General features: G+C 30.8%; 2 protein-coding genes across 4 annotated transcripts; one reads left to right on the top strand and one right to left on the bottom strand.

Annotated features, from left to right (window-relative positions):
* Positions 1-2,791: 2,791 nt before the first annotated feature.
* Positions 2,792-6,541, top strand: CNT2 (Concentrative nucleoside transporter 2). Of its 2 annotated transcripts, none has more exons than XM_035879711.2 (12): positions 2,792-2,932; positions 3,109-3,168; positions 3,615-3,789; positions 3,929-4,100; positions 4,382-4,547; positions 4,633-4,827; positions 4,923-5,084; positions 5,152-5,245; positions 5,342-5,501; positions 5,624-5,792; positions 5,894-6,233; positions 6,404-6,541. In XM_035879711.2, exons 1-12 carry the CDS (start codon positions 2,900-2,902, stop codon positions 6,469-6,471), a joined length of 1,794 nt encoding a protein of 597 aa, XP_035735604.1. In that variant the 5' UTR covers positions 2,792-2,899; the 3' UTR covers positions 6,472-6,541. The 2 variants fall into 2 exon arrangements, with proteins under 2 accessions (XP_035735604.1, XP_035735602.1); XM_035879709.2 differs by having other exon boundaries at positions 3,597-3,789.
* Positions 6,542-7,222: 681 nt separating this feature from the next.
* On the bottom strand, positions 7,223-8,316 carry LOC118447596 (ceramide-1-phosphate transfer protein). 2 transcript variants are annotated; one of them, XM_085658289.1, is made up of 5 exons: positions 8,122-8,316; positions 8,012-8,064; positions 7,715-7,923; positions 7,450-7,625; positions 7,223-7,360 (listed from the first exon to the last, which is right to left on the bottom strand). In XM_085658289.1, the coding sequence occupies exons 1-5, from the start codon at positions 8,137-8,139 to the stop codon at positions 7,238-7,240; spliced, it is 579 nt and encodes a 192-aa protein (XP_085514415.1). In that variant the 5' UTR covers positions 8,140-8,316; the 3' UTR covers positions 7,223-7,237. The 2 variants fall into 2 exon arrangements, with proteins under 2 accessions (XP_085514415.1, XP_035735607.1); XM_035879714.2 differs by having other exon boundaries at positions 8,012-8,313.
* Positions 8,317-13,776: the final 5,460 nt, after the last annotated feature.

Genomic DNA, 13,776 nt, shown 5'->3' with positions numbered 1-13,776 from the left:
TCGCTCTACTTGCTTTAACGTATGTATTAACCTTATTAATCTATGTATTGTCAATCTATGTTTAACGAGAATAATTATCGTGAAAAAATGTTTCGTGGAACGATAAGTATATTCGTCATTTCGTAAAGAGATATCATCTATTCCTATTTCAATTAAAATTTCAGTGAAGAATAAAAATGATTTGTCAATTTAAGAAAATTTTTAATGTTTCAGAACACAACGAAATAAAAAAATAAAAAAAGAACAAAAGCATAAAAGTTTTAAGTGAAACACGCCACAGACAGAACATTACGGACAGAATAGAATAGGAAAAGATAGTATAAGAGATGATAAAAGACAGAATATAAATAATACAGAATAGAATAGGAAAAGACATAGTACATGATAATATATCATGTAATGGATCTGCTTGGCTCGATCCGACACAACCCGACTTGGATCCGTCCAGTTCAACTTAGCCCGATCCAATTCAACTTATCCTGTCCTATCCTATGCTATCTCATACTATCTTCTGTTATCCTCCTATGCTGTTCGATATTATTTTACTCAATCGTATGCTACTCAATGTACTTTTCTATATTATGTCGTCGTTTTCTATAATAATCTATACTATTCTATAATACTATGCTATTTTATCATTTCTTTTTGTAAGCGTGTCTTACTGAATTTTTTCTTTCTTATTTTGTTATTGTCTTAAAATATTTTAAAATATTTTTTAAAATATGACTAATTTTTAGTATTCATCTAAATTTTAACTCGAATAGTAAAATGTAATTTTTTGTTTCGTATAACGAGTATAATCGTTAAACACAATCAACAAATTAAGTTTTGTTAATAATGCGAATAAATTTGATCAATAAAATCTTTGATTTTTCGAAGAAAAAACAATTGCCATTTATAGTTATTATTTCATTCAATTTAACAACATCTCCAAATATTTTATATTTAACAATTTTTTTCTCTTTATACAATGTAGATTTTCAAAATATAGTTATACAGTTAATACATTGAAAATGCACCAATTTTTTATCATTACATTATCAGAAGATAACCCTGATAAGATTTTTCGGATAATGATATTTATACGTGTGTTATCATTAAAATTTTCTTTTTAAATTTACAATATTATGTATGTATTATAAATAGAATAAAGAACTGAATTACTTTTGCGCATTTTTATAATTACTTATATGGTATATATATATATATAAATATATATATATATATATATATATATATATGGTATATATATATATATATATATATATATATATATATGTATATATGTATGTAAGTAATATGTATGTAAAAGATCATTGGTATCTTTGATGCAATGACATATACAGTTTTTTTGCAATGACATATATAGAGTTTTTTCACCTTTGTCATTAACATACTTAAAACCTTTTTGTAAATACTATTATATGCTAAAAAAATAAAAATACTTTATATATATAATATTTTATAATAATACTTTATAATATTTTATATATTCTTACAGTCGTTACGATCGATCTTCTTTAATTATCTTATAAAAAAGAAAAAAAAAGAAAAATTACTTGGTTTAAGTATAGAATATTATTGCTTGTAAATTATTATAGACATAACGCATATTAATGATAAGAATTTTTACGAAGTAGAATTTTTGATTTAACAATTCAATATCTCATTTTATATTTCACTGGCCCCATAGATCACGTTTTTATCGTTCGCTTTAAATGTCTCTTCGCATTTGTAATACTTTACCAACGACGATTTATTACGTTAAAGCCATTGTTACGTGAGCATCAATGTTAACGCCAGACCACGGTTACGATGAAGTTTACGCATCGACAGTGACTAGTTTTGTAATAAAATGATGAAAGTAACAATGAAAGGAAGTATATTCTAAACATTATTTTTCAATACTTTGCTCTTCAAAAAGTTTCAATTAATAATATAAATAATTGTATTTATCGGTATATGCGTTTGTTTATGAAAAAAAAATTTAATTATCCAAAAGTACAATTATTGAATAGAAAAATATATTTATTGAAATTATAATTTCATTACTCAAACGAAGCATCACATGAAAACGAAATTGGAAATCAATTAATCAAACGTAATAGGTTTTAAAAATGTAAGTATGTCGTACTAGCACGTTTGTACTAGGTACGTGTAAATCCCCACTTCTTATGAATGTCTAAGCCTTACAACGTAGATAGAACTATACGAGATATCATCGGCTTCAATCTTCAGTAGTGGTTTAACGACTTATCTCTTTAGAGGTATACATGCGAACCTATTGGTGTATTGAAATATTGTGTTTGTGCTTTACGATCTAAATATTATATAGCGAGATTAATATTTTTGATGATAAAATTTGGCCTTTCACGAGTAATTTTTTTTGCTCACAACAGTGTTATCTTCGACTACAGCTGGTTGTTGTATAACGTTACGAAACATTTATGCTTTCATTTCGATCTACGAAAGAAATGAACAAAGTATATATAAGAAACCGAGTATATAAAGAAATGATAATTATGCACATTCTTATCTAATTTTAAAAGCAAAAAAAAAAAACAAGATAAAAGTGTGAGCTTCGAAAAAACGAAAAGTAAAGTGATCGATAGAAATTTCAGCGACTGTGTGATATGAAAGTGCAAAAAAGTAATCATATAACTCAAAGTTTTTCTTATTGTTCATTCTTTTTCATATTTTTTAATGATTATTTATTATATGTTTTAGCTATCAAATTGTTATCTGAAAATTAAACGATTCGTAAAGTATTACGGATATAAAAATTTGTATTGTTCTTCAATCAGAAGAAAAAACAATAGAAATTATTATTTAGTTTGAGACAGAATATTTAAGAGAATATTTTTTTCTTCAATTTATTCTTCTCTTTCATGATTGAGACATGGCTGGAATAATGAATCTAGGATTTGAAGAGGTAATTGTGCATTTTTTCTCTATGAGTCATATTATCAATATGTCCTTCGGTAGTTATATCGTTAAAAAACTTTCTCTCTCTCTCTCTCAATGTAATCATTCGTGTTATCGGAAATTTCTTTTTAAACGATAATTTTTTTAATACATTTATCTTAACTCATTCCAAACATTTTATAGAACGAGTTAGAAAATCTAGAAAGTGGCACACAGAATAAGAAATCGTACGAGAAAGAAGAGGTAAATACAATATTACATGCTTTTGTTTTCTCAGCATTGTCGAGTATGTATATATACTATTATCGATTACAATCTATTGTTAAATCTCGACGTTTACAATACACGTTTCATTCTTGCGCTTGAAAATAATAATTTGCATAATACTACTAGTTATAAAATGTCAATGAACAAATCAATATATCGTAAAAAGATTTAGGAGTGAAACCGAAGATACAACTTTCACGATGAAATATTAAAAATTAATTAAACAAGTAAAATTCCATTTACCTATATAGACACACGTATAGATAATTGTCATTATGTTATTTCTAATAATATATTGAAGAATTGTCGTTAATTTCGTGATCATAAAATATTTAGAAGATTAGTCTTTTGTTAAATCTCTGGGATAAGATGCCCTTAATAGATCAAACAAAATTCTTTCGTAGTCTATCTTTCCTATACAGGAGGACAATGTATCCAAAAAGAAATTCGACTTACTTGTGACGACACGTAATGCCATGGAAGCATACATTTCGAGGCATCGAAGAATTGTCAAATTTGTAGCCTTGATACTGTTAAATAGTCTCGTAGTGATCTACTTTGCCTTTGCCACCAACTATTGGGTCAAAAACAAAGAATGTATGACATTGAACGTATTGTTAACGTTGCTCCTTATATACATGATTTTCATTCCTATAAAAAGAACTAACAATTAAGATAAGTGACTTCCTTAATTTCGTTCTTGTTTTTTCTTTTCTTTTTTTTTATCTTCTTTTAGCAAAGGATTGCGGTTTCTGCTGGTGTACCGGTTATGGTATGCTCTTGTTACTCTTGGGTTTCACGTATACCGGATTATTTTATTACTGTGTAATTAAGCGATATTTTGCAAAATCTATTTGTCGTTTCTTTCGACCGGTTGGAAGATCTATTGAAAGGCTAAAAAAAACAAGGTAATATAATAATCTTTAATAATATATTTATTATTTTTTATTGAAACACGTTCGTTACCACGGTAGAGCAAAGAACATTCACCTCAGACCGCGCTTTGTTTTTTTTTGTCAATTCATCATATATATCTTATAGAATAACATTTAACTTTCAAAATAAAATTAGAATATATATATATATATATATATATATATATATATATATATATATAAAACATTGGTAACGAACCTGTTAAGATAAAGAAAACAAAATTATTCGATTGAAATAATTCGATCTATCGCAGATATGGATTTCGAATGTTCGTAACACTGATATATTTGTTAATACTCACGGCCATCGTTGCTTTTCTCATTATCGATACCTTACATTCGACGAGTAGATTGATCAGTGGTCTTGGTGTCATAATCCTATTGCTTCTAGGATGGATATTTTCAAAACATCCGGCTCACGTAAATAAATCATTTCGAATCGAAATCCTCCAACTTCTTTTTGATAAAAATTTATTTATATAAATGTCCATTTTCATTGACATAGATCAATTGGAGACCAGTTTTGTGTGGTGTAATAATGCAATTTTTATTTGGTTTATTTACCCTACGTTGGTCTGTCGGCCGAAATATTTTTGATTGCATTTCAAACAAAATAACGACCTTTTTGGATTACGCGAAAGAAGGCGATGAATTTATCTTCTCAGAGGAACTTGTTCAAAAAGGAATTTTCGCTTTTTCGGTTTGTTTTCATTGTACATTTTTATATTTATTTGAATCTTCATATACGATGATGTTCTTTGTTGTTATATCATTGATATTTGATTTTTCTTTAAGGTCATTCCAGTTATTTTCTTCTTTAGCTGTTTTATTCAAATATTATATTATATTGGAGTTATGCAGTGGGTGGTTATGAAATTTGGATGGGGTTTGCAATGTATCATGGGAACTACAATATGCGAATCGTTGAATAGTGTATCAAATACGTTCATTGGAATGGTAATATCTTTTATTGAAATATCATGAAAAATGTTACGTTGATGTTGTTCTTTTTCTTTTCCCTCAGACCGAATCTCTTTTATTGATAAAACCATATATCAGTAAACTGACATCTTCCGAAATGCATGCCGTTATGTGTTCTGGGTTTGCCTCGGTTTCAGGTATATCGAATGTGAAATAAAAGAAAAAAAGGAAGAAATGAAAATCATCTTCCTTTCTAAAGAATAAATATAATAGATTTCTTTGATTTCTCGTAGGTAGTGTTTTTGCTGCATATGTCAAATTTGGTGCCGATCCAGCACATTTGCTGATAGCATCAGTAATGTCAGCCCCGGCTGCCCTTTGTTATTCTAAATTATTTTATCCTGAGACAGAGGAAAGTCAAACCAATTCGGACAACATTCAATTGGAGAAATCGTAAGATTTAAATTGATGTACATACACACACACACACACACACATACACACACATATATATACACATACATTTATATCATTTCAACGATTTTACATTCATATAAAAAAGAAATAATTTTCAGAAATGATTCTGGAATTTTGGATGCTGCGAGTAATGGAGCACTGGCAGCAATTCCTGTAATACTTGGTATAATAGCTAATATTATAGCTTTTATATCATTTGTTGCCTTTATCAATGGTTTACTCTTTTGGTTCGGTCAACTTTTGGGATTTAACGATTGGAATTTTCAGGTAATGAGAAAATATTCTTTTTGATTATTTGTTTGAATTCTTTTGTTTAAGTACTGTCTTGTATCATTCAAAAGGAACATTAAGCGTATTTTACTTTTTAGTATTTCTTATCAAAAATTTTTATGCCATTGAGTTGGATCATGGGTGTACCGTGGAATGAATGCGAAGATGTTGGATACTTGATAGGAATAAAGACTGTCATTAATGAATTCATCGCTTATAAAGAACTTGGAATATATAAAAAACAGAATAGACTTTCTGTTAGATCTGAAGCCATTGCCACGTATGCCCTTTGTGGATTTTCTAATCCTGCATGCATCGGTATCATGATTGGTTCTTTAAGCAATTTAGCACCAAATAAGAAAAAAGAGATCACTGCTGTTACAATAAGAGCATTTATCTCTGGCAGTGCTGTTTGTTTTCTCACAGCTTCTGTTGCCGGTAAAAAGACTGTTTCATAATAATATTGATTTTTTTTTCTTACATTCATTTATTTCTCTCATAGGTCTGCCAAAGAATAATAATTTCTTTAGTTTTATATATTTAATCATTGTATTTATTCTCCAATAATTCTTTTTTTTCTTCCTTATGTCAATTTATTTCTTTCGTAGGTATGCTGATAGACGATGCTTCCTCTCATATGGTTAATGTAACTTCCAATTATACTCTCGAGTATTAACAAAAAATCTGGTCACATAACCTATACGTCTAGTTGCAATATTATTTATTGTCTCGATTTAAATAAGGACATTGTAAATAATTTCTGGAAGCATTTATAAATGAAAGACAATGCAATATGATTCATTTACCATGTACATTTTCCCATAAAGATTATTATTGTATAAACGTTCATTAATTTTATAAATATAATATATGACGTAGTTACTCAAAGGAAAATTAATTCGTGTTCTTTATCAAAATGCATGAAAGGAATGTTTTATTTTTTCGGTATATGATATGCTATGGCTGAGAAAGACGTTCGCATGCTAACGTCTATTTGTACGTATTCAGTTAATATAATTATAAATTGTTATATAACGTAAATATTACAAAACGAGCGTGCTTGTATATAGTGATCTGTAATGTTGTTTACCAAGGTGATTCAATAACTCTATTATAAAGTATTAATGTTAACTTGTTTGTTCAATAATTTTAGATAAGTAGGATGTTAATTGATTATCAAAATCAATAGTTGTAAGGCCATTTCTGAGAATCTGTTACACAGATACTCATATCATAAAATAAAATTTATAAATTAAACAAGAATTATCCTTGTATCACCAATAGTTATCCTGATAATTATTTGTGACAAAGCTACTGAAACACCCTGTATAATAACGCAATTATCATTGATTGCGTTTCACAAACATTTATACTTTGCGAATTCAACCAAAGTTGGTGAAAGCTGACGTATAGACTTTCAATTAATCACAATACTTTCCTTTTCATGGCAAGGTGTGCAGCTGATGCAATTCAAATAAAGTATGAGTACGATTGAGTACATCGACAGTAACTTCAAGCATTTTTGGTAGAATATCTACATTTCGTTGTACATTCACACCGCAAACCTGTGCATTGTTGATTGAAATTTTTAAATGTATCATCAAATATAAAAATATAATAATAAAATAAATTACATAATGTATCTTTTTTATACCTTTTTAAATAATAATTCTCTAGTAGGCATAGTATACATTGCTACTACTGCAGCTTTACGTATTACCCATGGATGATGTTTTGCTAAGGTTTTATTATATGCATCTTGGCAGCAAGTAGATGTTTTATCGGTGTCACTTATCTCTCCTAGTTGGTGTAAAAATTCTCTTATAAAATCTAAAAGCACAAGACATAAATGAATAGATGTCAGACAGAAGTATAACACATATCACAATAGGTATCTCCTAATTATTATAATATAATACCTAAGCCCCTGTGGAGTCGCAACAAAGTACGTGCTCCATTAACATAATCTGCTTTCTCTAAAAGTTTGTTTTCTTTTTCATACTCGATCATGGTCTTGATGGTCATATAATTTCGATCATTTTTACTTAATAAGTCAGCAAGAATGTCGATCTTTTGTTTCAAATCAGAAGAAACAAAACTGAATACACTGCCCATAAGTTGGAAAAACCTACAAATATAAATTTACATACGTTTAGGTTATGTTATACTTGTTAAAAAGAGCGAATAAAATAATGTAAATACATAGTAATTCTTACTTGTATAATTCATTGTAAGCATCCAAATATGCTTTAATATCAACATCATCATCCTGCACAAGAGCTTTGTCAAAATGATCATGTACAACACGTAAATCGAAATAACATACCTCCGATCCTTCCGCCATTGTTATATTAACGCATTGAACGTTCACTGCTGTATTATCATAAAACGTTATGTTGCATTATCTACACCGACTTAATATAACAGAAGTAAATTTTCGATTATATTATTAACTTGATATCTACTTATATATTCTTAAAAGTGTTTGTGCGTGACATATTCCCAGAATGCACTTGAGGAGGCGGGAAATTAGAATCAAGATAAAATTTGACTCGAGAACTTAATCTCGATAGATTTCTAGATAACAGATAAAAATATGCTAGATAATATTGATAACAAGGTACATAATATAAGACAAAGAAATATCCAATTTTTTAATATTTTTATAATAAATGTCAATCTTAGTTAAATTTATTTAATTAAAGTTTTTTTATATGACACTTTACACACACATATATGTATATATATAAATATACATACATATATATATATATATATATATATAAATATATATATATATATATACATACATATATATACATAAATTATATATACATATATACATATATATATATACATACATACATATAAACATACATACATATATATATATATGCATATATACATATATACATATATATATTACATATACATATATACATACATATATATATATTATATATACATATATATATTATAAATACATATGTACATATATATATTACATATACATATATACATACATATATATATATATTATATATAAATAAATCTATATGTTGTCATAAAAATCCATATTATCTTAGCGTGATGCCGTAAAATTCAAAGAAAGAATGGTGAAATCTCGAGACTGACACATCGGTGCGCATAGGTAAGCGGTGTCCCTGGGGACGTTAAATAATTCACCGCAGCTGGGACCGAGGGTTGGATGAGAGTCGGAGGTTGTGGGAGGAGGTTGTGCGAAGGAGGTGGAGGTTGAAGGACCGATCAAATATTCACATGTCCCTCAACGCGAATAGAGCTAAGCCAAGTCAAACCAAGCGAAGCAAAGCCAAGTTGCAATGAGAATCAAGAAATATAACCTACAAGAGAGAGAGAGAGAGAAAGAGAAAGAGAGAGAAAGAGAAGAGAGAGAAAGAGAGAGAGAGAGAGACAGAGAGGAATAAAAAACGCTCGGTAAAGAAGAGATCTGCATTCGAGTGTAGTCTAGAACCAACCAACTTCGACCTTGTTTCCAACCAACTTCGACATGTGATGAAAATTTTGTCGCGAGATAAAATAAGTTAGCGTACGAGAATAACCAGAATGGCATACACGTCGGACACAATTTTTTTTTTTTTACGTAGGCAGGGACATTTCCAGCAAAGTGATCTCACGGGGACAGAGTTCAACGACCAATCATACGTAGATCGTAACTGTGGCACATAAAAATGTGTCGCCTGGGTGCCGTAATGCCACTCATCCGAAGTTCTAGATAAGAATAGAGTTCGATTCGTATTTCTAGTACTCTCGTATTACATAGATACGCACATACATATAGATACATGGATACATCGCAAGATCTTATAAGACTTGTTGACTCTTATCTACTTTATCATTTTTTGTATCTTCTCCCTCTTTTGCTTTCTGTACAAAGAAAAAAAAAAAAAATATATATATATATATATATATATATATATAAATGAAGATTAAGAAAAAATAAAAAAAAAAAGAAGAAAAAAGACAAACAAGATAAAAAACAAGGTCGAACGTGGTCGGGCCGAAAATAACGAGCGGTATTATCTCACGTTACATTGTAATTCCATCGTTGGTACCCTTTTTCTTCCCGCTTCATTGTGACCCCTTCTTTTTTCTTCGGTCTTAATTCTCACTTCCCTCAAAAGGGAAGTCGATATTTGAATAAGAGGAAAAGTAAAAGACGATTCGAACTTGGGAGAGGGGAAAAGAAAAAAGATCGACGAAGAATTGGTCAACGAGGCGTGCTTGTCTTCTAATCATCATTCTAATTATCTTGGAAACCCAATCCACGAGGCACGTCGAGGTGAAGCCTTGGCTTCCTGCTGTTCGATTCCCTCTGAAACTTCTCGCTTCTCTTCGCCGTCCTCGAACATGCCACCCAAGTTTCTTCCCCTTTCCTATTTTCGTTATGTCTCTATCTTTATCTCTATCTCTATCTCACCATTCCTACTAACTTCATTTCTGTCTCTAGCTTCTATTATTGCAACGATTTTCTTCTCTCTCTCTCCCTTTCTTTCTCTCTCTCTCTCTCCCTTTCTTTCTCTCTCTCTCTCTCTCTATCTCTCTATCTATCTGTTTGTCTATCTATCTGTTTGTCTATCTATCTGTCTGTCTGTCTGTCTGTTTGTCTTTCTCTCTCTCTCTCTCTCTCTTTCTCTCTCTCTCTCTCTCTCTCTCTCTCTCTCTCTTTTGCTCACTTACACATTGTCAGGTTCTCTTGGAGTCACATAGTCCTGTCTCTCCAGTCTCTTCCTCTTTTCTTCCGAACGACGTCTAACTGTGGGATTACCGACGACCGCCCATCTAAGTTTAACAATTAACGATCGACTTAGGAAAAATAAATTAATTGCAGGCTTCCTACGCGAGCGTCACGAACACTCTCTTCTTGTTGTTATTCGGCTTTAAAGAGGAACAATTTTCTATGATTTTCTTTTCTTTTCTTTGACATCCACGAAAAATATCGATGATTTATTTTCTAATTAGTAAAATATGTTTTAAATATTTTTTCTGTCCATTCGTTTCGTATTCAGTAATTTTTTTTAACTTAGAAATTAGCCGTTCATTTGCCAAAGTGATTAATTTTACGAAACAAAAGGTAGAAAAAATTGATAAATTTATATAAATTGTTTTTTAGCTTTCGAATATACGTCGTAAAATGTATTATTACACATTTAACTTTTATGTTATGACATGTAAAATGCATTAAAATACAATATACCTGGAATAATCTTTATTATTATTACAATTTTTTCATAACCATGGTAGTTAATCGATTTGGCAAGTGAAAATAATATTTCATAATTAAATGATATATATATATATATATATTTTTTTTTTTTACACATACATATAGGTGTTGTGTATATAATATATGTTGTATATATATATACACATATATATATACATATATATATACATATATCAACATACATATGTATGTCTACATGTATATATATATATATATATATATATATATATATATATATATATTTACAATTGCAAATTTACATTATACTTGTACAAAATATTTAAAAGGTTTGAATAAAAAGAAAAATTTTTAGATAGAAAAAAGGAAAAAGAAAAAAGAATAAAAAAAAAAAAATAGAAAAAAGGAAGGTGCAGAAAATAGCAAGGAGGTCGCGGTATCCCAAAGACATTTTCATCCCTCTTTACTTTCATCCCTCCTTTTCTTTTGTCCTGCTTGTCAGAAGTTGACAGGTTCGACGAGGAGGGTATTTGTCATACGTCGATAGGCGTCAGAATTGACACACTCGGCAAGTGTGCGAAACGGAAGTGGCATTGGGGCGTCGCTCTTAGTCGTTTCTTGTCGTTTTCGTCGTCTCGTCGTTGTCGTCGTTGTCGAGCAACGAGTAATGCCACGGAGGGTCTAAGGAGGAGATGCTAGCGGATAAATATTTGAGGAATTTGTCGTCGCGGAAGAACGCGCCCGTTCGGAGACCTATCGTTTGTTTGGCTGTACGCTATAGTAAAAAGGATTTCAGTCAATTGAAGGTAGTAAGTAGGAGAGAGGAGGGTTGAGTGACTAAATCGAAGGAGAGAAAATCATAAATAGGACCGACGAAGCGAATATTTTCACTAAAGGTACTTGCTATTTTCTGAACATTTTTACTTTATCTCTCTCTCTCTTTAAAGGGACTATAATCAAGATACATATCCGTGACTCAGATATATATTTTGTAAAAAGAGAAATTATCTATTGTCAAGTATATATATTTAATATTTGTCATTTATTGCGATTTCATTACCATTTTGCTGTTATCAATATCAGTTTTGTATAACATCGTTGTTAATAGCGCTTGTACGGTTGCTTTCATTCCTAAAGAATTAATAAAATGATAATTATTTAAAATTAAATATTGTATTAATTTAAATAAAATTTGTTTCGATAATATAAACGTGTTAACAAATATTACTAAATTAGTTAAAGAAATATGTGGTTACATTAAAAATTATTTGTCATTATAGATGAGGGTATTGAAACTCAGGCTTACGCATAATGATAGAAGAAATTGAATTTTCGTCGTCCATCGGGGAAAAAAGTGGAGATTCCCGGATAAATTAGGATCACTTATCGGTAGAAAAATTTTTTTCCCGAACTTTTGTCGTCGAACGTACGTGACATACACATATATATACATAGATATGTATATATATATATATATATATATATATATATATATGTATATGGACAGAGAAAGAGAGATCAAACTCATGCTCGCTTCTCTATGTATATATGTACGTAGCCTGTAACGGATAGAGATGGCGCGAAAAGCCTGGGTACCCGGGGTAAAACGAGCCTGGGAAGTTCATTAATGGATTAAGAGTGCTCGATCGATACGATTAGCGCTGCGTGACCAGCCATTTCGGATATATACGCTACACGTATCCAAACTTAACTGAGAACCTATGATTTTAGTTGAACGAGTAGGCTCCCTATATACGATACTCTAAATATAATAATAAGATCGTATAGATTTCGTTTATTTCCCGAAAAGTTCGAATTCGTTTTGAATAGCGACTAAAATCTACAAAAAAAAAGGAAAAAAAAAAGAAAAAAATAAAAAAGAGAAAAAAGAAAAAGGAAAAGCTATCAGTCCTCCTCATTCTCGATATCGATCTCGTTTGGATTGATATGAGTACCGTGTACCATGCATTTCGTCCCCTTCGTTCTCGTATGGGGGTTGAATTTTAAAACTACCCCCTGGAGAGAAGTAGCACCGACTCGGCGTGTCTCGTCCTTCGAAATCAGACTACATGCGGTCCTGTTGTTGCGTAAGAAAGTACAAGTCCCTTGGGATCCTGTCTTCGATATATCCGTTTCTCCGGCGGCTCGCTTTAAGTTTATAGAAAAATTTTCCTATAGTTCTCTACCATTTTATTTTCTTTTTCTCTCTAAGAAATTTGTTTTATACAATATATCATGGATACGACGCTATGATGACATAGCATGACATATTACAAGGAACAAACGTAAGAAGAGAAACAGACGGTAGGACAATGTAAAAGATTCACTCAAGAAAAGTTCCTCAAGGGGGTTTAGCCTGGACACACAATTTTCATGAATTTAGCGTCGATATCTCGGAGGTCGTCGACGTCTACCTCCAAGGTAAAAAGCTCTAAGCTCGTTGCTTGGTGACCTCGTAGATTAAAGAGGAGTACCAAGTAGGAGTAGGTAGGTAGTAGGTAGGTAGTACGTCGGTCCCAAGCGACCCTTTATGCCCTGCCACCTTTCCACTGTTGGAACTATGCGATCTCGAGTTGGTAAAACGAGGAGGACGAAGAAGTTAAGGGCCGAGGAAGGCCTCGTGCCAAGAGGGTAGGGATCGAAGGACCGAAGGAACGCGAAGGAAAGGTGGTAAGACTCACGGCAGGCTGGTGGTTGTTCGGAGGTTTCAAGGTGGAGCTCTGCCTCCTGTCGTGGCTCTAATAAGCTACTCCCTCA

Source organism: Vespa mandarinia, chromosome 1 (genome assembly GCF_050613455.1).
Source record: "Vespa mandarinia isolate Hongniang chromosome 1, ASM5061345v1, whole genome shotgun sequence".
Taxonomy (NCBI): Eukaryota; Metazoa; Arthropoda; class Insecta; order Hymenoptera; family Vespidae; genus Vespa; species Vespa mandarinia.
The sequence above is the reverse complement of the archived record's forward strand: the minus strand, read 5'-3'. Positions and strand labels throughout refer to the sequence as shown.